The 27,455-nt window shown below is 45.0% G+C and overlaps 3 protein-coding genes across 4 annotated transcripts; 2 read left to right on the forward strand and 1 right to left on the reverse strand.

Annotated features, from left to right (window-relative positions):
* Positions 1-79: 79 nt before the first annotated feature.
* Positions 80-17,325, reverse strand: LOC120809894 (plasma membrane calcium-transporting ATPase 1). Of its 2 annotated transcripts, none has more exons than XM_040164061.2 (20): positions 16,492-17,325; positions 14,753-15,037; positions 11,178-11,375; positions 10,294-10,551; positions 9,133-9,258; positions 8,479-8,649; positions 7,758-7,886; positions 7,197-7,411; positions 6,826-7,068; positions 6,026-6,267; positions 5,711-5,948; positions 5,312-5,491; positions 4,467-4,554; positions 3,950-4,056; positions 3,278-3,469; positions 2,701-2,914; positions 2,295-2,506; positions 2,097-2,204; positions 1,289-1,477; positions 80-1,018 (listed from the first exon to the last, which is right to left on the reverse strand). In XM_040164061.2, the coding sequence occupies exons 2-20, from the start codon at positions 14,997-14,999 to the stop codon at positions 665-667; spliced, it is 3,711 nt and encodes a 1,236-aa protein (XP_040019995.2). In that variant the 5' UTR covers positions 15,000-15,037; positions 16,492-17,325; the 3' UTR covers positions 80-664. The 2 variants fall into 2 exon arrangements, with proteins under 2 accessions (XP_040019995.2, XP_040019997.2); XM_040164063.2 differs by having other exon boundaries at positions 7,758-7,883; positions 16,492-16,865.
* A 280-nt stretch (positions 17,326-17,605) lies between these two features.
* On the forward strand, positions 17,606-20,334 carry bet1l (Bet1 golgi vesicular membrane trafficking protein-like). Its single transcript, XM_040163421.2, has 4 exons — positions 17,606-17,710; positions 18,522-18,607; positions 18,891-18,947; positions 19,092-20,334. The coding sequence occupies exons 1-4, from the start codon at positions 17,692-17,694 to the stop codon at positions 19,257-19,259; spliced, it is 330 nt and encodes a 109-aa protein (XP_040019355.1). The 5' UTR covers positions 17,606-17,691; the 3' UTR covers positions 19,260-20,334.
* Positions 20,335-20,340: 6 nt separating this feature from the next.
* On the forward strand, positions 20,341-27,197 carry deaf1 (DEAF1 transcription factor). The gene is made up of 13 exons (XM_040163420.2): positions 20,341-21,135; positions 21,866-21,963; positions 22,234-22,360; positions 22,503-22,652; positions 22,920-23,059; positions 23,429-23,494; positions 23,789-23,833; positions 23,984-24,107; positions 24,398-24,523; positions 25,656-25,927; positions 26,084-26,167; positions 26,430-26,516; positions 26,636-27,197. Exons 1-13 carry the CDS (start codon positions 20,937-20,939, stop codon positions 26,735-26,737), a joined length of 1,620 nt encoding a protein of 539 aa, XP_040019354.1. The 5' UTR covers positions 20,341-20,936; the 3' UTR covers positions 26,738-27,197.
* The last annotated feature ends 258 nt before the right edge of the window (positions 27,198-27,455 follow it).

The following is a 27,455-nucleotide window of genomic DNA, read 5'->3' on the forward strand; positions in this document are numbered from 1 at the left end:
CAGCTGGTGGCCATGAAGGACAAGGAGCCGCATTTCTTCTTCTCTGATGTAAAACTGTCACAAACATCCTGCTCTGGAATTTGTTTTGAACTTTTAATAACTTTTGGTTTTACATATTTTGAAACAACAACAACAACAACAACCACCATCTTTTTTTTTTTTTTACAAAAATGCAAGACATTTTCTTAAACTTCCACAAACAGAGGTATTTGTAAGAACACCCCCCACCCTGACCCAATTACAGCTGAATGACTTGATAAAAGATTTAATTTGCAGATCTTAAAGTTAAACCCAACACAAATCTAACCCTGAACTCGTCACCATCGGCTCACGTGTCTGCTGAACAAAAGAAGCTGCGACTACGTCTAAACAACAACATCGATATTTACAAAAGGAACTGATTATCGACCGATCACCTCACAATCACTCTTCTCCTAAACAATAACTGTAGACTGTCTATTCAAATACAGAAGGGCCATCGGTCAGTGTGAACCTTCGGCGCCACATTGACCACAAACACACCTGCAGACACTTCTGCTTCCTGGATTCTAAAACCGCAACAGCAGAGTCTGTTTTTAAACTTGTTTCTTTTCTCCATTCTCCCTGAAGAAGCAGAAGTCTGGCCATAGCAGACCTTCCTTAACAGCAGGGGGTCCGGGGGGCCTCACAGCGAGGTCTCCAGGCTGTGCAGGGGGCTCCCCGGACAAGGCGGCTGCCCCGCTGTGTTGGAGGCGATCTGACCCGGCGGCAGGAGGACGTGGTCCAAGACGCTGTTGTCCTGAGCCGGCGGGAGGGGCAGAGGGTCGGAGAGCTCGATTGGCGGGGGGGCGACAGAGTTCAGCTTGGTGGGAGCGTCGTCCTCGCACTCCACCTCGTCGATCAGCGGGATCTGATGTGCCGAGTCGTCGATGCGGAACTCCGGGTGGCTCATGAAGCTATGGATGGAGCTGCGGGACATGGGCGTCTCCAGGCCTTCGTAGGGGGACACGCTGTCTCTGAAGGCGTTCACCACTCGGATCTGAAGGAAAATCAATGACCTGTAAACTCTGGTTCGAATACGGCCATCAAAGTGGATGGACAACCAGTAAACAAATCCTCTGGCTCAAAGATGGCAGCCAACAGCCAACAGGCAGCCATTAGCAGTTAATCCGGTGGATTAAACTTCCTGATCCCTTTTGTTTGGACGCAGATATTTGAAATAAATGAATGTACAACTTATGATTATGCCGCTGCTCCTCTCACTGTGAGCTCGTTTGTCAGAGTATCATCTTTTAATGGGAATCCATACCTGCGTGGCGATGCGGTTGAGGCCGCGGCACCAGAGCACCTGGCTCTTCTTCAGCTCCATCTCGCCGTGGTCGATCTCATTCGCGTCCTTCATCTCTTCCAGCTCCTCCTGGGGGATCTCCTCCTGCTTCCTGCCGTGACCCGCTGTCGTCAGGAACTTCAGCCAGCGAGTGGGGACACTGGACACCAGCTGGGAGGAAGGCCCGACACCAACATTACACCCCGGTCAGACGCAACAGCATCACTTCCTGTTCATCAATACCTCTGTGACCACCTGAAGGTTGGGAGCGTTTCTATTGACTAATGATGATAATCACTCATTATATCTCCTTTAAGTAGGCTGATTACCCTAAGGGGAGCTGGCATGTTGAAGAGCAGAAAAGGACAGAAGAGAAGGAGGTTGACGTCACGTTACAGAGGAGGATTAAACCAAAGAGATTTGTTGTTTTTTTGTTGGAATTAAGTTTACCTTTTGATAACGTAAGAAGAATACAAAACAAAGTTAGAAATTACTGTTTGTTGCCTCACCTCACAATCCCACCCCCTCGAGACATCACACTACGCAAGGACGCTTTTTTTCAAACGTTAAAGCCATGGCAGGGAGCTGCACAATAACTAAAGTCATAATCATTATTCAGCATCTGCACTGAATCGTGTATTTCTTCGAGGCCTTGAAACAAGTGTGTTTTTTTAAAACACTGACCATGTGACCGACATTCGTAGTTCCCATCTAACCAGAAACCTTTGTTGCACATGTCCCATAATTACCTGTCCATAATCAAAGTACTGGCTACTGAAAAGTGTCTCACCTGTCCCCACAGGAGGCTGCCGAAACCAAAGAAGATGCACCACAACCACTGCTCGGTGTTCAGGGTGACACAGCTGAAGGCTTTACCTCCAAACTGCACAATGACGATCTACCGGAGGGGAGAAAGAGACACGGCGTCATGGAGGGAATCCTCCCACCGGGGAGCTGACCGGTGAGGAGTCGCCCCATTGGGGGTTACCTGTATGATGAAGGTTCCTAGGAGGATGGAGCAGAAAATGAGGTTGTTGAAGATCCCCTCAAACACGTTCCTCTCGCCGTGGATTTTGCGAGCATTGATCTCGTTAAAGATCTGCATCAGGACAAACGTGTTGAACACGATGGTGTAGTGGTCGGAGGGCGGGGCGTGGAGGGGGGCGTTCCTGCCACTGTCGATGTCAAACAACGTCTCACCTGTGAAAGATGAGGGGTGGGGGTGGCACAGACTACTGAGGTGAGTAATCCTATTCTACCCTATTGTCCATGTATTTACCTCAAATTCAATTCCTTCAATTCCTTCATAGATAATGAAATAATGATTCATTAGTAAGTGTTTTGTTTTACCCAACGTCTGTTTGAGACCATGAAGCTGTGTTGCATTGACTGACCTTCAAAGAGAAGGGTGAAGATGATAGTCAGCTGGTAGACGGCGTGACCCAGGATGTTCTTCATCATTGTGCGGGAGATGAGCGGCTGTTCGCGACCGTAGGGACTCCTGAGCAGCAGCGCCTCGGTGGGCGGCTCGGTGGCCAGAGCCAGTGAAGCAAAGGTGTCCATGATGAGGTTGACCCACAACATCTGCACAGCTTTGAGAGGAGAGTCCTGGGACACAAACACAGACCGACTGTCAGGGTCAACGCATCAACTGTAGACTAACAATGAGTGTTTGACATTGACTTACAAGCAGTACGATATGCGTTATTTGTTATATGTCAAGGAGAAAAAGAGATTACTAATGTTTCAGTCTGATGACACCATTGATCATTATACACTTTGACTGACTTAAAATCAAATTGGGCATATTACAGTTTTAGCTTCAATGCTCTGGCCCCCAATCAATGTCAGATCACCCGATGACATGCCCATTTATATGTATGTACCACGTTCTTGTGGATTGCCTATATCATGATAATTTTGTTGTTTCACCCGGCTTGGGCAGCAGCTGATTGGGGTGCCTGTGCTGACCTGGGTAATGCAAGCACCGGTGAACGCCACAATGACGGCGACCACGTTGACAGTGAGCTGGAACTGCAGGAACTTAGAGATGCTGTCGTAGACGTTCCTGCCCCACATCACAGCCTTCACGATGCTGCTGAAGTTGTCGTCTGTCAGTATGATGTCCGACGCCTCCTTCGCTACGTCCGTCCCTGCAATTCCCTGCAGAACACAGCCTGTGGGTTAGCTTACATAAGCCTTACACTAAAACGGTCCGTGAGCGCAGGGATCCTTGTCCACACTTGAACGGTGCAGATGACTGAAGGATAGGATGTGACCATCTAGATCACATATGTCAAACTCGCGGCCCGCCGGTACCTTATGATTATAAGGGTCTGGCCCGTGTTCGATCAAAGTGGGCAGTAGCAGGCCCAAACCTGAAATGAGTTTGACACCCCTGATCTAGATGCTCCTGACACATATCTGTCAGGATCAGTCAATCATCAATTGATCCCCAAAGGATTTGGGAGAGCTTGTTTATCAATTAAAACTATTTGTAAGAAATTTATGAAAAAATACAACCTACAAGTAGACTCAACCCCACAATCTGAATGGTGTGAATACATTGTTTGCCCTTTATTCCCCTGGCTGCTCTGGATCAGAATATGACAGCAGTTTAATGACATCAGCAACAATCGTTACCATGGCAAAGCCAACGTCCGCCTTTTTGAGGGCGGGGCCGTCGTTCGTTCCGTCTCCAGTTACCGCGACAACCTGCCTCTTTTCCAGAGCAGTGCTGTCGATGATACCTGAGATGATGGCAGACAAACACGTGAAGATGCGTCCTCGTTCTCAGCTTTTTTTTGCGTCTTTGTTCATATGCTCACATTTTATTGTAAGCACTGTAAGAGACAGCAGTGTCAGTCAGAATAGTATGTGTGGGGGAGAAAAAGATATAGTAAAAATGATATATACAGCCATATCCTATTATGTTATGATATAATGGTCTTATCATAATAATACTAATAACACAAGAAATAAAAATAACAACCAGCACAATATATATAATACTATAAAGGCTACATTTTTAAAGGGTCCATGAGGACCTGAATGCATCCATCTTTGCCTTAACTGTCTCAATGCCTTGTCTGTCTGTCTGTCTGTCTGTCTGTCTGTCCACTTCACCAAACTCTCCGGACCCGGTTCAAGTGTGTCTAACCTTTGACCAGAGTGTGTTTGTCGGTTGGGGACGATCTGGCGAGGACTCTCAGCTTTGGCCATATCGCATCAATCAGCTCTTGCTGAATCTGCAGAGAGAAAACGCAATACACATGTTGTGTTCGTTACAAAAACAAATTTAACTCAAACTACAGCTTGTGAAAAACGGACACATGCTTTGACCCTATAATGGGTCAAAAGAGGCTCAAAGAGGCGGAGAAGGAAAAACAGAAATGTCTGCCTCACAAAAGCATCCATATCTCTCAGAATCTGTATCTACTGTTTCCCTTGAAACTGATCAAATGACTGAATCTATGATTTTTTTGACAGCTCAAAAAAAAAATTAAAACTGCGGAGTTTATGACAGCCACAGTATGAACAAACTACATCCCGTTTGTTCAACTATTTTACCAGTAGGAGCTAAGATGTGATGTAGGCGTGAGGGTGGAGCAAGAAGAAATGGTCAGTGGTGAGTAAATCTAGAGTGCTATAGTAATGCAATATGGTTTAATAGAGACACTGATGTCTTTTTGTCCAGTGTGTGTGCAGAACCTTTAAAGTCAGTGTTGCCTTCATGCCAGAGGCTGGTAGATTCAGCATGTGGTAAGAAACTAACCAACCAAGCACACACTAAAGCTGATAATCTAATAAAGTAGCGACGGAATGAGCCTCCTCGCTTCCTTCTCATCTCTGTTGAGTGTTGCACATGCACACCATCTCGGTTCTGAGCTGAAGCGCAAGTGACCATTTAAACTATCCTGGAAACTTGTGTGAAGTTGGTTCACATAAGACAATGTGGGATAGCTAGCGTGATTTGATGAGAGAATAAAAACTTTAATGTTTGACCTGTCCATTCTTGTCGCGGATCCGCTGGTTGAACTCCATGCCTTCCATACAGATGTAGTCCTCTCCAGGTTGCAGGATGCCACATTTGGTGGCGATGGCCCGGGCAGTATCGATGTTGTCTCCAGTCACCATGCGGACAGTGATGCCGGCCCGCTGGCACTTTTTGATGGCGTTAGGTACCTGACGAGAACCACACTTTTGTTGCTAATAATAATAATAAAATTTTGCCAGTACCACTACATCCTACACATTGGACCTTTAAAACAATCCTTTCCCCTACAGCGTTCCCAGATATCTCCTCGTAACGGATGAGTGTCAACATAAGAATGGATTAGTGTTGTAGATCAAACTGTATGTGTGTTTACTGCGATTGGCTGTTACTAGTTCGTGCTGGCATACTTCAGGTCGCACAGGGTCCTCGATGCCAACAACAGCGATGTAGGTAAGGCCGGTGAGTATACGGGCCTCGTCTTCCCAGTCAGGCTCTACGTCAGCAGCAGGGAAGTCTCTGAAGGTGAGGCAGATGGTCCGAAGACCCTCCGACGCCATCGGCTCAATCACGTTCCTTATCAGGTCGTCTCGGTCCCGAGACTTGAAGGTTTTGGTCTTGCCGTTGGCCAACATTGTTTTACAGCACCTGGAGCCACATGAAAGAGTCACGTGATCACTATCTAACTGATAGCAAAGCTACGTGAGCAGGAGAAGTAGACCTACTTCCTGAGCAGGATCTCGGAGGCGCCCTTGCTGTACATTCGGTAGCTGCCATCGTGATTCTTCAGCACAGTGCTCATGGACTTTCTTGAGGAGTTAAAGGTGTAAACCTTGAACAGTTTCTCCTCTGGGAACTCATTGCGGATGGCCTGGTAGTCTCGGTGCAGTTCGAGGGTTAATCCCAGTAAGGCACATTCAGTCTTGTTTCCCACCTGGCGTGGCAGCCCGCCCTCCTTCTCTGCAGGCTGCAGGGGGCAGCAGCAAGGAGGTTAGTAGTAGTAGTAACACATTTTCAACAACAAGTCAGCCTCTTTTGACAACGCATCCTACATAGACCTCACAACAGACCACTAACCTCTAGGATACACGGTGACTGTGCTTCCTGCCTACTGCCCGGTTTCATTTAGCAGAGGTCGTCTATGAGCAGTTCAACCGAAAGATGGATGTTATTGTCTCACATTGGGTCATTTAAAAATCTTCTCAGAGTCCTGAGGTAATGAAAACTCTACGGTAAGATCAGAAAATGTGTTTTATTCATTTTATTTTTGCTAATCATCTGATGACCCATGGCAAATAATAAATAATGGTCGGACTAATTAAGGCCAAACCCTCGTGGCGGTCTCAGCAGTAGCCTGGGAGAAGGAGACTCTGTCCCTCTGAACCGGTTGGTGTCATGTACGTATGTGCCGTGATCTGTGCAGTGATCAGATGAGTCCTGAGCCGCTCTCCAAACCAACCTGCTCTCTCAGCCAAATGCTTAACTTACAGAGCCTCCTGAATGGACGGCTATTTTTAGAGCTCACCATAATCTTGGTGGTGTAGGCGCAGTTGACCCCGATGCCTTGGATGAGCAGCTCCATGCTCGGGCCAGAGACCTTGCTGAGCTCCGCCAGGTTTCTGTAGACGCGCCCTGAGATGTGGGCCTGCACCACAGTCATGCGGTTCATGGTGAGCGTGCCCGTCTTGTCGGAGCAAATGGCCGTGGCGTTTCCCATTGTCTCACAGGCGTCCAGGTGGCGGACCAGGTTGTTGTCCTTCATCATTTTCTGAGAAAAGAGTAAAAGCACCGCTCCCGCAGTCTCAAAGCTTTGTCCTGAACTTACCAAAAACATTTAGAAAATGAACAGTGTTTGATTGATTGTGTGGAGGGGTTGCATGGCGTATACAAACAGACCTTGACCGAATAAGCCAGGGAGATGGTGACAGCCAGAGGGAGACCTTCAGGCACGGCCACCACCAACACCGTCACACCGATGATGAAGAACTTCACCATGAACTGCCCGTAGATGGAAAGACACTCCTTGTCCCAGGGGATGTTGTGCATCCAGAAGGTATCGATCAGGAAGCGAGTGATGAGGATGATGACGGTCAATGATGACATACCCAGACCTGAAGATACAGACAGAAATTCAGAGAGACGGACGCAGACAAAGAAGGTAATAATTTCTTTAGAGGCCATTTAAGAAAGAAAGGAAAATCGATTAATCCATTCTGCTATAATCTTTTTTCTGTTCTTGTAGTACCGTTACTACCAAGTGATGGTAGAAAACACAATGAGAACTAACAGAACAAAGTGCTGAACGAGGGGAAGAACAGCACAGCATGTTTCTTGTTCATAGTCCTCCAGATGTTCACCGGTACAATAAAACTGCAGCAGATTGTTTCATCGCGGATGAACCCGTCGACACGCCATCTATTTCCATCAAGGACGTCGACATTCACACTGTCTTCGTACCCGCTTTGCCGATCAGCACAGCCATTTTAGTCAGCTTTCCCTGGAGGACCGACCTCTCCTTCTTCGGTGGGTTCTTCTTCACTGGTTCTCCGCCCGGCACCTCTGTGTCTTTGTCCTCAGCATCGTCTGCTGGAAGAAACAGAGCGACAGTAAAAAGATGATGCTCAAGTAACATCTTTATATGTAAGTATCATTGGCGGAAGACGTCTTTAAGTGGTTGAAACAGGTTCTTCTGCTTTTCCCAGTCGCGACTGTCAATGAAATTGAAACACCCTGCTGATGTCTAACAATTAAAGGCCTGCTGGGAATATGATAAATTATTCTATTTGAGCCATTGATGTTTTTAAATGAAACCATGACTTTGTCATCAGATAATGACAGAAGAAGTTTTGATACACCTGCACTCCAGGCGGGGGGAGCCAAACATTACAGCAGGGCGCGAGGCAGACTCCCTTGGTGGAGATAATTACACCTTTTAATTATTACGTTTTTAAGTCTGTCCCCTCTGGGGATCAACAAAAGGTTTTTTATCTATATCTCGTATTTTTAAGTAGAAGCGATTCAACAGAAAACAACAGATTTAAGAACATTGTTAATGTGAATTGACCTCTAGCGGTCAGACACACCGATTTACACCGATGAACTATGAGGCTGAGGTGACACCTAAGCAGCACCTTGGTTTTCTCTAGAGTACAGAAATCCCTTTGACTTCTGAACTTACCTTTCTTGTGCTTCTTTTGCGGTTGCTTTTTCTTGGCTTTCTTCGCCTTCTCCTCAGCGTTACATTCACCCTCCTCACCAGCTAGAAGCAGCTTGAAAATGATTCCAGACTGAGAGTTCTCACCTACAGCGGTGACCAACATCTTGCCAGAGCCCTCCATCACATGGGTACCTGAGAGAGATGCACAGGAACTTTACCCTACAGCTTTCTTAAAATGTCATGCAGAACGAATGTTTTGAAGTCAAACGGTACCGGTGTTCATAAAGACAGAAAGTCTGTAGGATTACAGAATGCACAGACAGGGACAAAAATAAAAACAGACCATGCAACAGAGACACACAGTTCGTTTAACTGTGGACTTATTATAAGAGCTGAAGATCCGTCATTGTCGGTTTGTGAAGTAAGTCATTGTGATTAAGCCTTTCTGGACCTCTATTCTCCACCATCCCGGACACAACCTGTTCCAGCTCCTTCCCTGTGTAGGTGCTACAGCCCTGTACACTAAAACCCCCGGCACAGGAACTAAAGATGATAAAAGCCATTTGCGGTGAATTTCTGATTTGTGATTATTGACTTGCAATAATAACCATGAAAGTTTTCTTTTTAGCCAAGATTTCTTTCTCGCTGTAATGGCCTGTGAGGAGAGCAGAGCACCTGAAAGCAACAATACGTCCTTGTCAACAGTCTTCTTGACGTGATCCGACTCTCCGGTCATCGGGCTCTCATCAATTTTCAGATCGTTGCTTTGAATGAGGATTCCGTCCGCAGGGAGCAGATCACCTGGAATAACAAACAAACACAAAACAAATCTTTGATTCCTTGAGGACAATGAATTATTAATAATCAGTTTTGACAAAATGAACGTTTAACGTCCACTTTTCTATCCACTCCTGCGACTTTTCTTACTGCTCTGCAATGAGCCAGTTGCTTATCGTTTTCAGATGATGAAGAACCCCTCTTCTTCTGAATAATATGACAACAACACAACAGAAAAGCACCTTTCACAGGGTGCAGATGTTGTACTTCAGACAGCTGTGCGAGTCTGCATGTCATCAGGGAGAGCCACAGTTGGTGCTCGTTGTAAGGCTGTCACTCCGTCTCATGCAACTTTGTGTGTTCTCCTCATGGCCTGCGTGTTGGGGGAGGCTCGTACGCGCCTCATTCGACCCTTCATTCTTCTTGCGTCGTCGACAGTGTTTTCCTGCACGCCGCATCCAACATAGTCTGCCGAAGTCTCGCTGCACTGGTTGTTTGTAGCTGCATCAATGCTGTGTGACACTTTAAGTGGTATTTCAGGCTCAAAGTACTTTGGGCCCGTAGTACACCACAGAAAAGACACAGTTTGCTGTGGTTACAAATAGATTTGCTTTTGATCGACTGCAGCGTCTGGTAGATTTCAAATACAAATGTCCATTTAAAAGTCCAGTACCCTTCTCCATTTTCTCGATTAACGTGCGCAGCAGTGTTAAGCCCCTCCCAATGCTCAAAAAAAAGAAATGCCTTTAACGCATGATAAAATCATCGTTGGCCTTCATGAATTGCTACGACATCCCGAACCCTACTCGAAATACAAATAACTAACTGCCATTTGAAGATTTCCATAGATGTACCAACATGACACCTTCATTTCATCATACTACACACATTGTATTAACTGTTCAGAATCTATTATCCAAACAACAATACATGCATTAAAACTCAAAAAGGTACAAGAACCCTTCTCTGGTCCACATTTCAGTCTGTACAGACATTCAGCTCTAATCACCTTTAAACTCTACTCTCTGGAGAGAAGCGCATGATATTGTGTTCTCTTACCATATTTCACTTGTGCGATGTCGCCGACCACGATCTCAGACACTTTGACCTGGATCATCTGACCCCCTCGGACAACGGTAAACTTCTGCTCCTGCTCGATGCGGCTCTGAAGGCCGCGGAACTGCTTCTCTTTGCTCCAGTCGTTGAAGGCCGTCACCAGGACCACGCAGACCACCGACAGCAGGATGGCAGCCCCTTCGATCCATCCGGCCTCCCCCTCACCATCGTCCTCCGCCCTGGCAGCTGCCCTGACGCAGTCTGAACAGGGACAACACAGGCTGCCGTTTAAAGTCCACATGTCAACATTTCTTGCTTCACCATCGACTGTATATAAGAAACGGAAGAACGAACACTGACAGCTCCCAGACCAGATGAGTGGTCTGGTAGATTGTCAAAAGTTTTGAAATTTTCTTTTGTATTTATAGTAAACAATATTCAAAATCTATAGATTTGTTACATTAAAAATTCTTATACGTGAATAAAGCTACGACAGAGATGTATTTCTTTTACTTGCTGTTTTTGTGAACAGAGGCTGCCATTTCCAGCACTTTGCATTGTGGGTTCAGTAAGGTAGACTGGTCCGCTGCATACTGAAGAATATTTCAGTATCAAAACAATCTTAAAAAGTGACAAATCTTCTGTGTTGTGCAGTAAATCAATTTATGGTGACGTGAAAGGTTATTTGTGTGTATTCAAGTTTGAGAAGAGATTTTTTCTTGGTTGGACTTACCTTGCTGAGCAGCAAGATTCTCGCAATGTTGCGTCGAGGGATGAAATATTTTTATTGATGTGGATGTTACTTTCTGTGTGAATATGCTTACGCACAATATTGTAAAAATAAATATGAATATAAAGGTCTTATATAAACACGTATCTCAACTCACTCCGTTTTTCAACATCAGGAGGACTGTAGAAAGAAAGGCCGAGTGAAATGACGGCGGCCACCTCCAGGATGATGAGAGTAACATCTTGCAGGGCTTCCCCCACTAGCTGCAGAAAGGTTTTGGGTTTTTTAGGAGCGATGATGTTCGCCCCAAACACCTGTTTTCTCCTTTCGATGTCCTCAGAGTTTCCATCTAAACCTGCAACAGGAGACACAAAGACACTATCAGAGACTTGTGGGGTATATATTTAATGCTTCCTCCTGGAAGAATGTCTTCTTTTTATCTTAAACGGAACACATTGCTGTCCCTTTGTCTGGTAAATCTGGTATCCTTGTGTTGGTTGTTCCTAAGAGTACATCTACAATCTCAATAAAATCCCCGCCCTCTCTTTTGTAAAGCAGTTTGATCATACATCCTGCACTCAAAGGAGTTAAAAAAAATGTTGATATAAGAAGAAATGTGTATTTGACGCTGGAATCTCTGGAATATATATATCATATATTGCTCTGTTGCCTACTATGATCTTAAAATGTAGTTTTATATGACCAGGGTAGCTAGTGTCGGGATCTTCGATGCCCCCGAGTTGGTTGATGAGAAGGATCGCGACACTTTGATCAAGTAAAGTCAAAAAGTTAACATTTATTTAGAAGAGAAAAATATTACATGAGCAATTCTCCGCAGATATCGGTCTCTAACTATTGCTTGCAAGCAGGAGGTCGAATACACCAGCACGTATTACAGCGTTCTGTGTAAATGGCATCTGTGTTCTGTGTAAACTCTAAGCCTGCCCCCCTTCTAGCCATCCAATCAAATGCTAATTGTTTAATTTAAATCCTTCTTGTAATTGCCCCCGCACCAAACTCCCACCTCCCTGACCAACCAAACGTTATGACCCAGTCACGCATCGCAAAAGACCATAGATGACAGAAACAACCCATTTTCCATGTGTGCGTTTTTATGCTCTCTGTAGGCTCACTACTATTGGAAAGTGGGCCGGGCCGAGTTTCAATGCAATCCACAAGTTGTCATGATGATACGTTGTTGGTATCACATTAGTGTTGTGTGTGTGTGTGTGTGTGTAGCGAGTATGTGGTTGAGCAACGAGAGAGACAGAGAGAGAGAAAGAGAGAGGATGCGCTCAGAGCAAATCAGCAGTTGGTGATTGATCCAAGCAGTAAAGAAAAAGTAAGAAAAAAAGCTAAAAGGCAAACACCAACTTAGCTCAACAGTAAGAGACTGTAGGTCGTCACTCGGAGAAGCAGTTCAGGATTTGGCGAGACGGGATGCATCTAAATGAATTTGAAGAAATTCCATGATTGTAACTTATTGTTCTTTGTTGGAAATGGGACGGCCTACCCTGTTTGTTGGGTGTGAGCTGAGGGGTTTCCTCTGAGGAGCGAAAGGACATGTCGGGTAATGCTCACATCCCTCTGGACATGAAGACATGTGGGGATAGAGCCTTTGAAGCTATGGCGCCCAGACTCTGGAATGCTCTACCAACCAGCATTAGGTTTGCTGAGAATGTGGACTGTTTTAAGGGACAAGTGAAGACTCATTTGTTCAGGCTAGCTTTTGGGTAGCCTACGTCTTTTACTCTTTTGATAATTTGTATTTTACATTGACTGTTTAAATGTCTATGCACATTGTAAAGCACTTTGTGACCTTGTCTGTGAAAAGCGCTGTACAAATACATTTTACTTACTTACTTGGGTTTAAAATCAGGCACCTCTGATGTTCCATAAAAACGAAACGTGAACAGTGAGCAGAACCCTGAGCTTTCAGCGAGATTACAACCTCGGTTAATCAATCTGCCCCCAGCTGTCCCCTTAAAGACACACATAGAAGTAAAACAGTGCGATGGATTTTTTATTGATTTCGAGCTGCTTCTGACATTTTACCCCTCTCTGCCAGCAGGAGCCCAAACACTGAAGGTGTTTACGGAGTTTATGCAAGACGATCAGACTGAATGACCTAATGATGAAGAGGAAAATGTCATGGGGAAAATATGAGATACGCTGTTTACAGTCCGAGTCTACAGGTCAGCGCGAGACACGTTGTGACATACAGAGTCCCCAGTCCGTAGTTCAGTACGAGTTGAGGCATGGGACGATCGCCCGAACCAAAACAACATAGTTTGGATCATTTTAACTGGATTAGGTATCTGCAGGTGACCTTCAAGAGATTGAAGTGAAACCACTGGGTTAATGGAAGGAGGGAAAGAAATCAATCTAAAACAAGATCAAGGATCATTTGCCAAATAATCATGTACTGATACGTAAAATAAAAGGGCCGAAACATATAAAAAGCAGGATGTTGAGCCCGATGTGCTGTCTGAACCTTTAGCCGTCATCGGGCTATGGAGTCTAAGTTTAGCAGATGAAGTTAAAGCGTAAAACTCCTCCGGTCAACTGCTGCATGAGAACACCAGCTCCCACCCTCCAGGATTCAGCAGAGGTCAAATCATGATGAACAGCTTCAAGGGCTGACCAGCCACAATGCTCATCGCAGACTACACTACATTAATTAGTATTATGTCTGAGCGGAAAATTATGATATTAAACAGGACATGTTGTCATGTCATTCTGGTCTGCAAATGACAGGGATAGCAATTATTAAATCATTAGATCTCAATTATCTAAACAGACTGTGACCATTTTTTCATTATTGTTAGCTTCAATAATAAAGGGAATTCAAAGTTAATGTTAGGAGTGTACTAGCAAATGAAAAGGGAATTAGGTGTGTTTTTTTAATCAGCTGGGTTAAAAAAAGTCTACTTGAGCTCAAGATTTAAATGAATGTTTTGGATGGAAATATAGTTATGTTGTTAGTAGAGGCCTAGGATTTATGTATGAAGACAACAGCAACCTGTGGCATATGTTATGTGTGACATGTGCTATTCGCAATCAGTTGCATGTCAAGTAATGCTCTACTAAAATATCATGATTGTGTCACGCTGCTTGTCAACTATCGAATATTTTGTGTTTTCCTGGTCAAATTAGTTCTGCCTATTTGTGTGACATTAGGAGACACATCACAGAGGAGGGATTTAATTGAGGGCATACAAAGCAGGTATTTTGTATTTTGGTGAAAATCGCCTGCAGAAGTTAAATCTCGTTTCACTGTTGACTTATTAATATCTTTAAAGACTTTTTAAATCAGACCGAAGACCACTACACAATAATGGTGTCTTCCATTTGAATTTACCTTCATTTGAATGCAGGAAACATTACATTGGATCACATTGCATGTGTCTTATATCGTCCCTAATCGTCCTGAAGCTGAACAGGGAGGAGAACAGGACCAACAGAGGCTGAAGGACACAAGTGACTTTGACCATCACACAAGAGCCAGTCCCCTGAGCCAGAGTAAACCTAGTATGTACCCTGTTGGTTTTACACGGGGAGGGGTCTGTGATTCACTGGTGAAGCAGCCTGCAGCATCATTAAAAAAAAACACAGATCATATTTAGAATGAAGCGTCACATTGCCTGTGGTTAAGCTTTACACTCGCTGTCATTTGAGAGGGACTGCTGTTCACATACAAACTTAACCCAAACGGTTTCTCAACATATTTACCTTCGATGGGCAACGTCCTCAGTCTGGAACACAGTCCGTTAACATCTCCGTAACTACTCCTGATCTTGTTTAAACAATGTTCTCCTCTCAGGTTCATGAGGGAGCACAGGTCCTGCAGTGTACAGCCAAACTCGGCCTCGTGGTTGGACTCGCCACATGGGCCATTTCTGGACCCACGAAAAGAGTTGTTGGCCATGTCTCCTTTCTCTTGCACTTGACAGAGGCCTCCCCAAAAAGATAGACTCATTGGTCAGGTGCTGATCTGGCCATACAGGGACTCTGTGACTGTAGGGAGACAAGACAGAACGCATCATTTTACAGCTCTCTTAACAAATAAGTAGTATGAGGAGAAAAATGCAGACATGGGGTTTTTTAAATGACTGATTCTGATCACTTTCATGACTCCAAATATTTAGATTAGATTTAGACACATTTTCTCAGTCAAAAAATATGATTGATGATATGATTTGATTACATTCGAATACATCTGTAAACAAAATTGTAATTAAAAACATAACAATGGAAGAAAAGGCAGAAACCTCAGGGAGCGTAACTGAGAAGGGCCGAGCTGTGTGTTGACTGTTCGGACTAAAAAAACACTGGTTAACCAAAACCTTAGAACTCATTATCACCGCATTTAACAACATTTCAGCTAATATTAATATGTATGATATGACCAGCGTAATTATATCTGTAACATAATCAGAAGCAATATATCAAATTTAGATATTACGTTTTTTTTTTGTTTAGGTGCCAGGTAATTTTATTGCCATTTTATGTTGAACATTGAAATGCAGATTACACTCCTATTTTGCATCACATTCAGACTGTTTAGCGATAGGATTTCAATTTTTTTAAATCCAATTTGAGATTAAGTTGGCTCAATGAGTTTTTGTTCAATTGAAAAGGAGAAACTGATGCCTTTGTTAAATGTGCCAAATAAATATATATTTCATATTGATATCCAACCCTTCCTAGCACAGTACATTGGTCAGGGGCAGCAGCAATAATACATCAAGAGTGATTACGGCAATAACAAACTTTAAAGACAGAAAACAATGACTAAGTGGTGTCTAAAATATTTGAACATTAAAGGTTTGATTGAATTCAGAAAATGACAATCAGGACATTTGACCAGTCGATCGACTTTGGACAGTCTGAATATAATATCTCTCTCTGTGTGGTGTGGAGCATTGCGCCCGCTGTTGTGTGAACTGACAGCCTTTATACGTGTTCCTCACAGATTGTGACTTATGTGCCTTCAATTGTAATCTGTGTCAATCAGTCAGCCGAGGCTTAATCTGAACAAGCAAGGAGCAGCTGTTTGAGGTCGAAGGGGAGAAAGAAAAGAGCTACTGAGAGGTGAAGGAAATAAACTGGAATCATCACTGGTCACATTGGTGGATGAGCTTTGCTGCTCACTGTACATAACTTGAGCCTCATTACCAATTGCAACAAAAACAGTGAAGAGGAGAGTGAAGAGATTCAGTGTACAACAGGAAACACAAGAGGGGCTGTAAATCTGCACAAGAGATGCTGCAACAGGATTTTATTTTGATCACTTAATCAGTTAGTCATCAGAACAGTACGTAATACATACACAAACTAGAAGCAGTTTCAAAAGTTCCAGCTTTCTCCACTGACAAAAACACGTTGTTGTTTTTTGACAGAGACAAGTCTCTGATAAAACATTGTCACTTCATTACTCCCGCACTGAGGAAAAGAATAGCTTTACTTACAGAAACGTCCCCCATTGCCTCCTGTTAGCAGCAGAAGGTATTAACGGCAGTCCGATTACTCTCAGCAGCGTCACATTCACAGCTCCAGCAACAACCCATAACCCGGCCACGTCCTCGGCCGGCGGTCTGCAGACTTGCTCGAAGACCCAAATTTACTCCCCAAACCAACCGTTTTCTCTAAGAAATTCAGGTTGACCTTCAGAAAGCTCACAGCCACAAGCAGAACTCCATCGGAGTAAGAAACAGGAGCTGGCTAAATGATTATCTGAGGAAAGCCTTGCTTAATCTAATTAGACAATCAGTGGGTTCAGTGAGCGCCAGAGAGACTGCTGCTGCAGCTCCTCCTGCTGAGCACAACACAACAGGTCTACACCGAGTCACAGAGCGGGTCCACACACTAGCAGGTCACACCCTAAGTCCGCACGACCCCAAGGTCGACACTCACATACACACAGCAGGTCTAACAGACCGGGTCTAGACGCACACAACCGGTCTACACACAGAGTCACAGCACAGGTTAACGCACAATCTATTAAACCTGCTGCTGCTTGAGCTCCACCTGCTGTAAGGATAATACCATAAATCTTTACAGCCTTGAAAGAAGAGGCGCAACGGATGAACTGGGGAAGTAACCACTAGGACACAGCCAAGCGACCCTCTAATTAATATCTATCCTCTTCCCCGCTCTGCAACTGCATTTGATGTTGTTCACTACCGTTGTTTGGTTTTCTTACAGAGACAGACACAAAACTCATGGACACTTCCCTTCCCCCCACTATACGAGCAGCACTGATGCCGGTGCATCAGGATCAGGTGGCTGGCAAACAAACGCGCGCACACACACAGGTGGATTACAGGACATAAGTCACTCAATGGATTGAATAGCCACACATTCACAAGCCTCTTAGAGCTTCGATTCTTGCCGCATGAAAGCCACGATAACAAATTCATTTTTATTCTACTACACACTTGTACAGCATGTCGCAAGTCCGATTTGGGAGCAACAACAATAATAGTGGGAATTTAGCGAGTTTAAAAATTTTGAAAAAGATAAATCTACAGCTCCACACTCCAGTCCAGTAGGCGGCGAGGATGCACCTGTAGGCGAGTTCCCAAATAAACACCGAAGATGTGACGCTTTGCGGGGGGGAGTGGTCCTATCAAATTTGTACACAGCTGATTGTGACGTCACTCAACAACATGGCGGACTGGAATAGAGGTATTATTCTTTGACACGTACTCACTTTTAAATATTCAACCCTTAATTGTCTTTAGCAATACAACGCTACCGTTACGGTAGTGTGGTGGGATGTTTCACCCAAATGTCGGATCGGGTCAGCAGTGTGTTTAGATAGTTAACTTCTCCTAGAGCCAAAATAGAGCTTAGCTAGGCTAACTAGCAGAGGTGTTTAACTGCCTCGCGCTAATAAGTTAGCTGCGTATATTATCTCAGTCCGGGGCGACGCCGAGTGCGAAAAGTGGTCGGTGGTGGGATTCTTTTCCAGAACGGCACAATCCGATCTCAGTTGGGTATTTAGCGACACGGACCCGCCTCCTCCCCCACATGCAAACTCCATGTAACGTTAAATGAGTGTCTTCATGACCGCGGGTTCGCCGTAAATGTTTTTTTCTAACTTTATTGAGAATCTAGCACAACACAGCGACTTGCAAGTAGCGCAGCGTCTTAAATAAATTGGTGTTATGTCTTAATGCGAGGCTTTAGAAATGAACGCAAAGGGATTGTATTTGCCGATGTCTTTCATAACCGACCGCAGCCGGCGGACAGAGAGCACCAGCATACCATACATCACTTTATTTAGAACGCTGCGCTACTTGCAAGTCGGGTCCATGTCATAGATACCCAACTGAGATCGGTTTGTGCCGTTCCCACCACCGGCTCGGGACTTGGGATTTTTTTATTGCTTCCATATTCGTGGTGTTACAGAACCTACAGAGGACTTTACAATGAACCATAGTTTCCTCATCAACCGCTGTTACATTTCTGATCCACCATGTTTGTGCGTGTCCAGGTCACGACTCGGTGGACGACTTGCTGGATCAGGAAAATAAACGCCTGGCTGAGAACCTGGCCACCAAAGTCTCCAGGCTGAAATCGGTGAGCCACCGGCAACAATTTATTCACCTTCCCATTTCACTTGTCTGGTTTTGGTTCACTGTTTCCTCAAGTACCGAGCATTATAACCCTAACCCTACGCCAAAGTCTGTACCCTCCGGCGGGTCGAATGTGAGACCCCTGCTCTACCTCATTCCTCCACAACGTGGGGCGTCATTTCTTCAAATTGAGTCGATTCATTCCCAATCAGGACGTCGCTTTCTGGACGATACGGGAAAAAGTTTGACACTCTGTTCTGAATCTGTTCTGTCTCTGAACCCGACAGCTGGCGTACGACATCGACAGAGAGGCTGACGATCAGAACGAGTATCTGGATGGCATGGTGAGCACTGACCAAGAGTGCATACAAATATTTATTATATAAAATTAGAATTTACACAATGCCCCCCTTCACCCGCCCCCAGATTGTGGGTGAATAACAACCGCTTTTCTCAAATATAAGCAGACTTCTCCTCTCCCCATTCAGGACTCCAACTTCCTCAGTGCGACGGGTCTGCTGAGCGGCAGCGTGAAGCGCTTCTCCACCATGGTGCGATCCGGCAGAGACAACCGCCGCATCCTCTGCTACGTCTCCGTGGGCCTGGTCCTGGTCTTCTTCCTGCTCTACTACATGGTCTCCAGGATTCAAAGCTGATGGCGGGAGGGGGGGCAATAAAGGAATCCGCAAGGAACTGGTGCTGATGTGGGGCTGAGAGCGTAAGACTGATGTCATCGCTGTGCTTCTACTGCACGGAAGAAGACGTTTAATTCTGCACCGAGTGACAACTAACAGGAAGTAGAGAGAAAATCATATTTTGGTTGAATTTATCTAGGGGGTGGAGGGATCATGCTGCTACCAAAGATACTCGCGTCTTAATTAAAAGTCATGCCTGCACTACTTCTGTCCCTGGCTGCTGCAGCCCGGATGTCCTTATACAGTGGAAGGGAAGGAGCCTGAGCGCATCTCAGGAGGGAGAAGATCTACCAGCTGAGCGTCCCGGTCCCAGACTACGCGACCATTTAAAACTATTTTGAAGGTGACAAAACTTATTCAGAGAGGAAGATTATAGACTCAAAAGCTAGCATCTGCAAGAAGTCAAATGGAATTGTTATTTGGACATATCAAATGAAAAAAATGTATATACTTGAATCAATCTAATCTATATCACATGTGCGTGGCGCAAAGCAAAGCCTGATTCCTTGGTGTAATTGGTACCTGTTCTGTATCTATATCTGTATATTATAAAAATATTAAAAATTTCCTTTTTTCATGTGTTCACATTCCAATTGCTACTCAGTGGATAACAATGGCTTTAATTGTTTCATTTGTTTGGGATCATTGCTTGTTTTTACATGTTGTTCAGGTTCTATTCATTATGTGGTTGGACAATAATGGATGACGGGGTTATTACATTTTTTTGTTTTCAATATCTATATCACGTGACTCAGATGATCCTAGAATTCATAAACATTTGATTAAATTAAGAATATAATGTCCAAATACTATCTCCTGTCGCAGAAGACTGACTATTGTGTCAAGTCAGGGATACATTTCTTGCGTGCAAATGCAGTATCTTAAACTATAATACCTTTGTTAAAATACTGTGATCACCCTTTTAATTGTATATAAATACTGTGATTACCCTTTTAATTGTATACATTGTCTAAATTTAATAAGATATCTTTGAATCCTTAAATATCAGAAAATAAACAAGTCTGTGTTCACAGTGTGAGTTGCGAAATAACTTTTATTCCTGCTGTAATGGTAAATTGATGTTAGTTGTACATCCACTCAACTACCTGTACTCTCCTTGTAACACCTACAGCGTGGTATAAGTATCAAATACTTTTTCCACCTCTGCCTTGATAGCAAGGCTCCCACTTATATTTCTTTTTTATCTCTTTATCTGTGAAAACAGTAGTGAAGTAATGAGTTTATGGAGAACTAAAAACACGTTTGTGTCCGTTGTTCAATTGAACGAGTAATCCATTGTCTTTATATTCACATTTAGTTCTGACAATATCCGCATGTGTGTGTATTGGCCGCTGTGTGTCGCTTCGGATCCACTCGTGTTCTTCCGGTAGTCTCCGGTTCATCTTTTTCGAGACACTTCATGAAAAAAGACAAATGGCCGAGCGGCCGTAGTCTCGTCTCTCCCGACTCGTTCTCTTGATTCTTTGACGTACCCGTTGATTTTCGCCGCTTCGGGGGCTGGATAGCCGTGCGTGCGGCTCGTTTCGAGGTTCGTACCGGGCTCGGCTACGCTCGGACCAGGTGCTCGCCCCGCGGCTGCTCGGTTGCATTCGGCTCTTGTCGTTTCAGCGCCGGGGAATGGACGAGGCGGACTCGGCCACGAAGGCGCTCGGGCTGGATGAACCGCCCATCGACACGCTGCCTGTTCAGGAAGTGGGTTCGGATACCGAATCGGAGGCCGAAGTCACCACGATGGCCGTGATGGCGGAACCGGGAAACCTCGACATGGGAGCCGAGTCCCTGCCGAACTCAGACGAGGTCGAGGCGGCGTATGCAGGCAAGCTAGCAGGGTGGCGCTGAAACGCACAGTGGGATCGTCACAATGGCGGCTGCACTTCGTGTTTAAACGACAATACGCAAACAGAAACACACACACAACACACGTCTGTTGTACTTATCACTTCTTATCGATTGAAGTGATTCAGACACCCATCTCCCATTAAATCTCACAGTTATTCGGGAACTCAAATAACCTGATGGTTTGTGGCACACATCAACAGTTTATTATTTATTGTTGCCAAACTCCCAAGATTCGTATGTGCATCTCACTAATACATTTCTGCACGGAATTAACTGATGCGTTTACAAATTTGGCCATGACGAAAATCAAGAATCAAATTCCCAACTTTTTTTTTTTTTTTTTCATTTCTTTTGTAACGTTAGTAACAATAATAAATGATCCGAAGAGCTCCCCCTGCTGGCCAGACGGCGTCACCGCCACCACCTGACCGTCTGGAGGAGTGGTGCCCAAATAATGACAATGCAACATTCATACCTCCTTTTAAATTCTGCAGTCAAATATTGAAGATGCCGCTGAAAGGCCACCGTCTCATCAAAAGAAGAAAAACATAGGACCTATAATGACGAATGTAAAAGAGTAGTTTACTGTTGCCATCTCAATACTTTGCTTATATCCAAACATTATTGATGTATTATTGTGGTTATACAACAGAAAAATAACTGCTTTTTTGTTTTGATGCCATATTTGAATTCTTGTTGATGATCAGAGGTGACCGCTGTGACGGTGGCGGACGTTCAAGCTGGAGAGGACAATGTATTTACCACGACGGTCGCCACCTCAGGAAGCCTCCCTGAACACGTGCTGGTACATCAACACTCATGCTCCGTGCCGCTCTTCCACAGTCCATGCTTTCAGATCGGCTCCTAAGTGGAAAACCATCTGACTTTATTATACTGATGAGCAGAGGAACTCAAATAATAAGATGGTAGAATTTCAAGATTCACTGTGGCAGATTGATCACAAAGCCTGCATCCATTATCAGATAGTTTAAAATGAAATATCTCTCTCTGAGGGGGAGGTTCAACCATATGATGTAGTGTCCTATCTTTAACGTGTGTGTGTGTGTGTACACAGAGTGGGAGGACAACCCTCCAGCTGGGGGATGGTCTCAGCACCCAGAAGGCCACCTTGATCGTGGTTCACACCGACGGCAGCATCGTGGAGGCCACCGGCCTCAAGTCCACTCCATCAATGGCATCAGGTAGGCACGCACGGGACAAAAAGTGGCAGCACTTGGTCCTGAAAAGGTCCCGCTGTATCTGAACTCGAATGGCAACGAGGGCCTCCACCCTCTCAGACTGATCCGCGCATGTGTTTATTTCGTCCCCCTGTTCGTCCCTCAGACCCGCAGACCCCGCCCATCCCGCTGACTCCGCCCCAGGACAAGGACTCATGCTCCAAGTACAACTGGGACCCCTCGGTCTACAACAGCGAGCTGCCGGTCCGCTGCAGGAACACCAGCGGAGTCCTCTACAAGGCCCGGCTGGGATCAGGTGAAAGGCTAAAATGTTTTCCGGTCGTCATGTGTGTTGAATCCACTGGAATGTAAAGTGCACACATTTGTTTAAGGCGACTGGAGTATTTCAATGAATACCAAATAAATAAGCCAAATAGACATCAAATCCTGACCTGCCGACTTAAATATGTTCTCCAAGCTGTAAACTAAATGATAAGGGTAAGCCTTATCATTTATCATAAGGCTTCTTATTTATTTCTGTAACTTTCTCCATTTATATTGATTCATATTTCGGTCTGTTCAGGGGGCAAAGGTCGCTGCATCAGACACAACCAGCAGTGGTTCAGCCCCACCGAGTTTGAGGCTCTGGCAGGAAGAGCGAGCAGCAAAGACTGGAAGAGGAGCATCAGATATGCTGGGAGGCCTCTGCTCTGCCTCATCCAGGTACTACTGTGTACTGCAGTACTCATCCAGGTACTACTGTGTACTGCCGCACTCACACAGGTACTACTGTGTACTGCCGCACTCACACAGGTACTACTGTGTACTGCCGCACTCACACAGGTACTACTGTGTACTGCCGCACTCACACAGGTACTACTGTGTACTGCCGCACTCACACAGGTACTACTGTGTACTGCCGCACTCACACAGGTACTACTGTGTACTACAGTACTCATCCAGGTACTACTGTGTACTGCAGTCATCATGCAGTTACTACCGTGTACTTCAGTACTCATACAGGTGCTGAGTCTGAGGGTATTTGTGTGTGTGTGTGTGTGTGTGTGTGTTTGTGTTTGTGTGTGTGTGTAGGAGCGTATCCTGAACCCGCATGCTGCTTCCTGCACCTGTGCAGCCTGCTGTGATGACCTGACAGGGGTGAGTTAGCATGGCCTAGTGTGTGTGTAATACACATATATATATATATATATATTTATGTGTGTGTGTGTATATTTAGAGATGTCATTAGACGTTACGATTTCTTTCTAAAACCTTGTGGAGATCTTTTTTGTGATGTCACTTATGATGAAAGGTTTATTTTTTCTTGTTTCATTCTGCCAAAAAACATTGAGGGACAGAACATTTCCTTTGGAAACTGGAGCCTGATAAGCTGAAGAAACAATTGTATTTATGCTTAATGATAAAGAGACACACTTTGTGCTTCCTTATTAGGGTCCAAAGGACGGAGAGACTCTGGAAGCAGAGAACATCAGTATGGTACGTTTAATTCTGAGACTTCTTCGATCTATTGACTGTTTTATTTGGCTTCATCTGTAACATCTGACATCTTTGGCTCCTTTAACTCAATGAGGGAAACGGTTGATATTTAAAGTCTGCTTTGCTGATTTTACGTCTCGTCTCCATCAGACGGGTCCAGTCCGTCTCTTCGTCCCCTACAAGAGACGGAAGAAGGACAACGAGCCGCTGGTCGCCTCCCCGAAGAAGGAACCCCCCGCCGCCAAAAACATCACGCTGACGCCGGGCACCACATGTACGTCAGGTGACCTCGGCCCGACCTCTGATTGGTGAAGGGAAAAGATAGTTTGTAGTTGAGGATCAGCAGGTTTGGGTCTGTTAAATCAGATTATTTCACAGCAGCTACAAATACGTATCGTCCGTCATGAGGCAAGTTCTCATTTCTTGATCTTTGACCAGTGGAAAGACCCTAAGACTGTGATGTCATCATATCGGATGAATTCGAAATGAAAGAGATACGAGAACGTCGACACTTGAACGGTGTCTCCGGGGGAGTTGTCTGACGCGTCTGTCCTCCCCCAACAGTCACAGTGTCCCCGTCGGGACAGTTCACCACCTCCGGCACCTTGACCTTCGAGCGCACGCCGCCGGGGGACGCCACCATCCTCTCGGAGGGCTCGCCGCAGAGCGAGGTGTTCACCAGCACAGCAGGTAGCGGCTCCGCCTGTGATGTCATCGTTGTTGCCTGTGATGTCATTGATGTGCCTGTGATGTCATCGATGTGCCTGTGATGTATGTTAGCGGTGCGTCGCCGTTCTTGTGAGGCTCGTCGCGTTCACCAAAGAATGTTGACAAGAAAGCCATGATGTGACTCATGATAAAAAAAAATGTCTTTATTGTCTTTTAAGTCACATCGCAACGAGAAATATTACAGTTAAGACAAAACATTTTTTCAAGAAGTTCGTAATTATGACGAGGAATTCCTAATTATGAAAATATTGACAATAAATCACAATCACAATTATTTAAACAGCGCCGGATAACTTGGACAAAACATCTATGACAATAGATCTCATCACTGTTATATAAATATCATAATCAAGACAAAACGTCTCCTTAGCAGCCGTCCAATGCATCACGTGTGCAAAGGATTGTGGGTGTTTTCCTTGACTGTGAGAATACTGCCGATGAATCCAGCTGTGTTCCACGTATGCATTCATCCTTTGAAACCTCTCAACATCTGCTCCATGTAACATTAACATAATGTTGTGAATTAATCATCCAGGATGTTTAATTCCTCTTCTTCTTTAATCTTCTGTCCCACAATCTCCTCCACCACAGCCTGTCTATCTTCCCATAAGCCGCTCTCTGATTGGCTATTGTGTTTCTGTAATGAGCCCTCAGGAGAGGTCGGCTCGTGGGACCGATACCCCTCCCACCCCCCCCACTACGGACAATTTTACAAATGTTTTCAGAATCCAGAACCAGCTGATATTTCATCCACACCTCAAACTTTGTGTTGAGATTATTAAAACCACACTGGTCTGAAACCCCAATTTTTTAGACTCATTATTTTGGAAATTGTCTGCTCTCAGAGGAGCTCCTCCACCTCTGCAGGAGCACGTTGTGCCTGTAGGTCAGCACTGCCGGCGTGGGGGAACCACAGACCTGCTCCTCTTGGATTTGTTTGTCTCCGTCTTTGAGCAGCTGACAAGCTGCTGCAGCACCCGGGATTCCCTCACGGGAGACTGTGTTTTCCAATAGAGGAAAACTGTCCATCTATTCTGTAATATAGTTTTACTCACTTCTTCACTTTGTTTTCTCCTCTTCTTCTCTCCCTCAGTGCTGACGGCGTTGCCGCCGCTGGCCGTGACCCCTCAGCCGCTTCAGGCGAAGATGGCGGTGACGGTGGCGGCGTCTCCGTCGGCTGCGCTGGTGAGCAGTCTGGAGGCGGAGCCTGTGGGGGGGCCGGTGCTCATCGAGGGCCAGAGGAACACCTGGCTGCACCTGGAGGAGATGGCCAACACGCTGATGAGCAACGTCCAGCAGCTGAAGGGTCTGATCGAACAGGCCAAAAACTCTGCCGGGGTCAAAGGTCAGGGAGGCAGGAAGGAGGTGAGAACATACACACACATCAGGCCATTCTGTGCCTCCTCGTCTCTTCAATCTTGCCGCTTGTGACCCAGAAATCAATCTCAGTGCCCAGTTTGAAAGACGTCCAAATATGATTTGTGTGTGTGCGTGTGTGTGTGTGTGTGTGTGTGGTCTCAGTTATTTCAGAACCAGATCACGTTCCAGCAGCCGGACGAATCGGAGGTCAAGAGGAGCTCTGACATCACAGAGATCATCATCAACGTATGACTCACACAAACGCACACACACGTCCTACAAATAGCCAACACAATGTCATCTAGAGGTTGAGACCATAAAGTCACGTTTACAATGTTTACTGAGGGAATACATCAAGTAGAGTCATTTTCTCATAGACCTATATAGCCTATAGGAGAGATTACCGGGTCACCCCATCGGCCGTTCCGTCTGCAACAACTGCCTGTAGTCACCCGTTGCATCTCCCGAGCGTCCTCATCACCGTCCCTGATGTGTTCACCTATTGCAGATGTGCGTCAACTGTGGCCGGGTGGCGATGAGCGAGTGCACCGGCTGTCACAAGGTCAACTACTGCTCCCCCTTCTGCCAGAGGAAGGTGAGACCCACCGAGTTAATTGTGTTTTTAACATAAAATGCGAACATCAATATTCTAGAAACGTATGATTTGGTGCAGACATTCACAGCTTGTTTTGGGGGGCTTTTTCCCCACTGCAGGACTGGAAGGAACATCAGCACACCTGCTGTCAATCAGCCGGGGGCATTTCCGTCCAGGAGGAGGAGCCAATCACAACCATGGACATAGACAAAGTGAAATGAATGACTGAAAGTCCTTTTATGGTCTGAAGAGGAGTGGGTCTGTTCTAAAGACCTACGATCTCTTCACAGGAACTTTTTTTATTGTGAAGGTTTGTCCTTCGGATTGGTGTCCTGAGGGACGAGTCCCAGGTTCAGTTTCATAAAGACGGGTACTGCTGACACCAAACATTATTTCTGATTATTAATTAATCTGTTGACACTTTCTTAGTTGATTCATTTTATTAATAACCCCATTAAAAAAAATAAAAATTAGTTTTATACTGCCATTTTTACTCATTTGAATTACCTGCTGCTCCCTGCAGCAGCAGCAGGTAACTCCAGCTGTGCAGACACCTATGCGACCCTACAATGTGGTTGAAAATCCGGGGTTCTGTGAATTGATCCAAACATTGTGTAATTATTGTGTAATGTTTACATTGAAAATGGTTGCACAATAAAAGGTTAATACATTTGCCATTAATTGTTGTTTGCTTGTTTATAATTAATTTAAACCTGATTTCCTCACAAGAAACAACAGGGATCTCAGAAACTTTGCCTGCACTGTCCAGTAAAGTTACTGAATCGATTTCAAGTCACTGAATCGAATCGTTCTAAATTAACCCAGATCGTCCATGAATCGAATCGGCAACCATGAATCGTGATTCGAATCGAATCGTTGTTAAAATGAATCGTTACACCCCTAATTACAGGTCATTTAGCTGACGGTCACTTACATTAC

Source organism: Gasterosteus aculeatus, chromosome X (genome assembly GCF_964276395.1).
Source record: "Gasterosteus aculeatus chromosome X, fGasAcu3.hap1.1, whole genome shotgun sequence".
In the NCBI taxonomy this organism is placed as follows: domain Eukaryota; kingdom Metazoa; phylum Chordata; class Actinopteri; order Perciformes; family Gasterosteidae; genus Gasterosteus; species Gasterosteus aculeatus.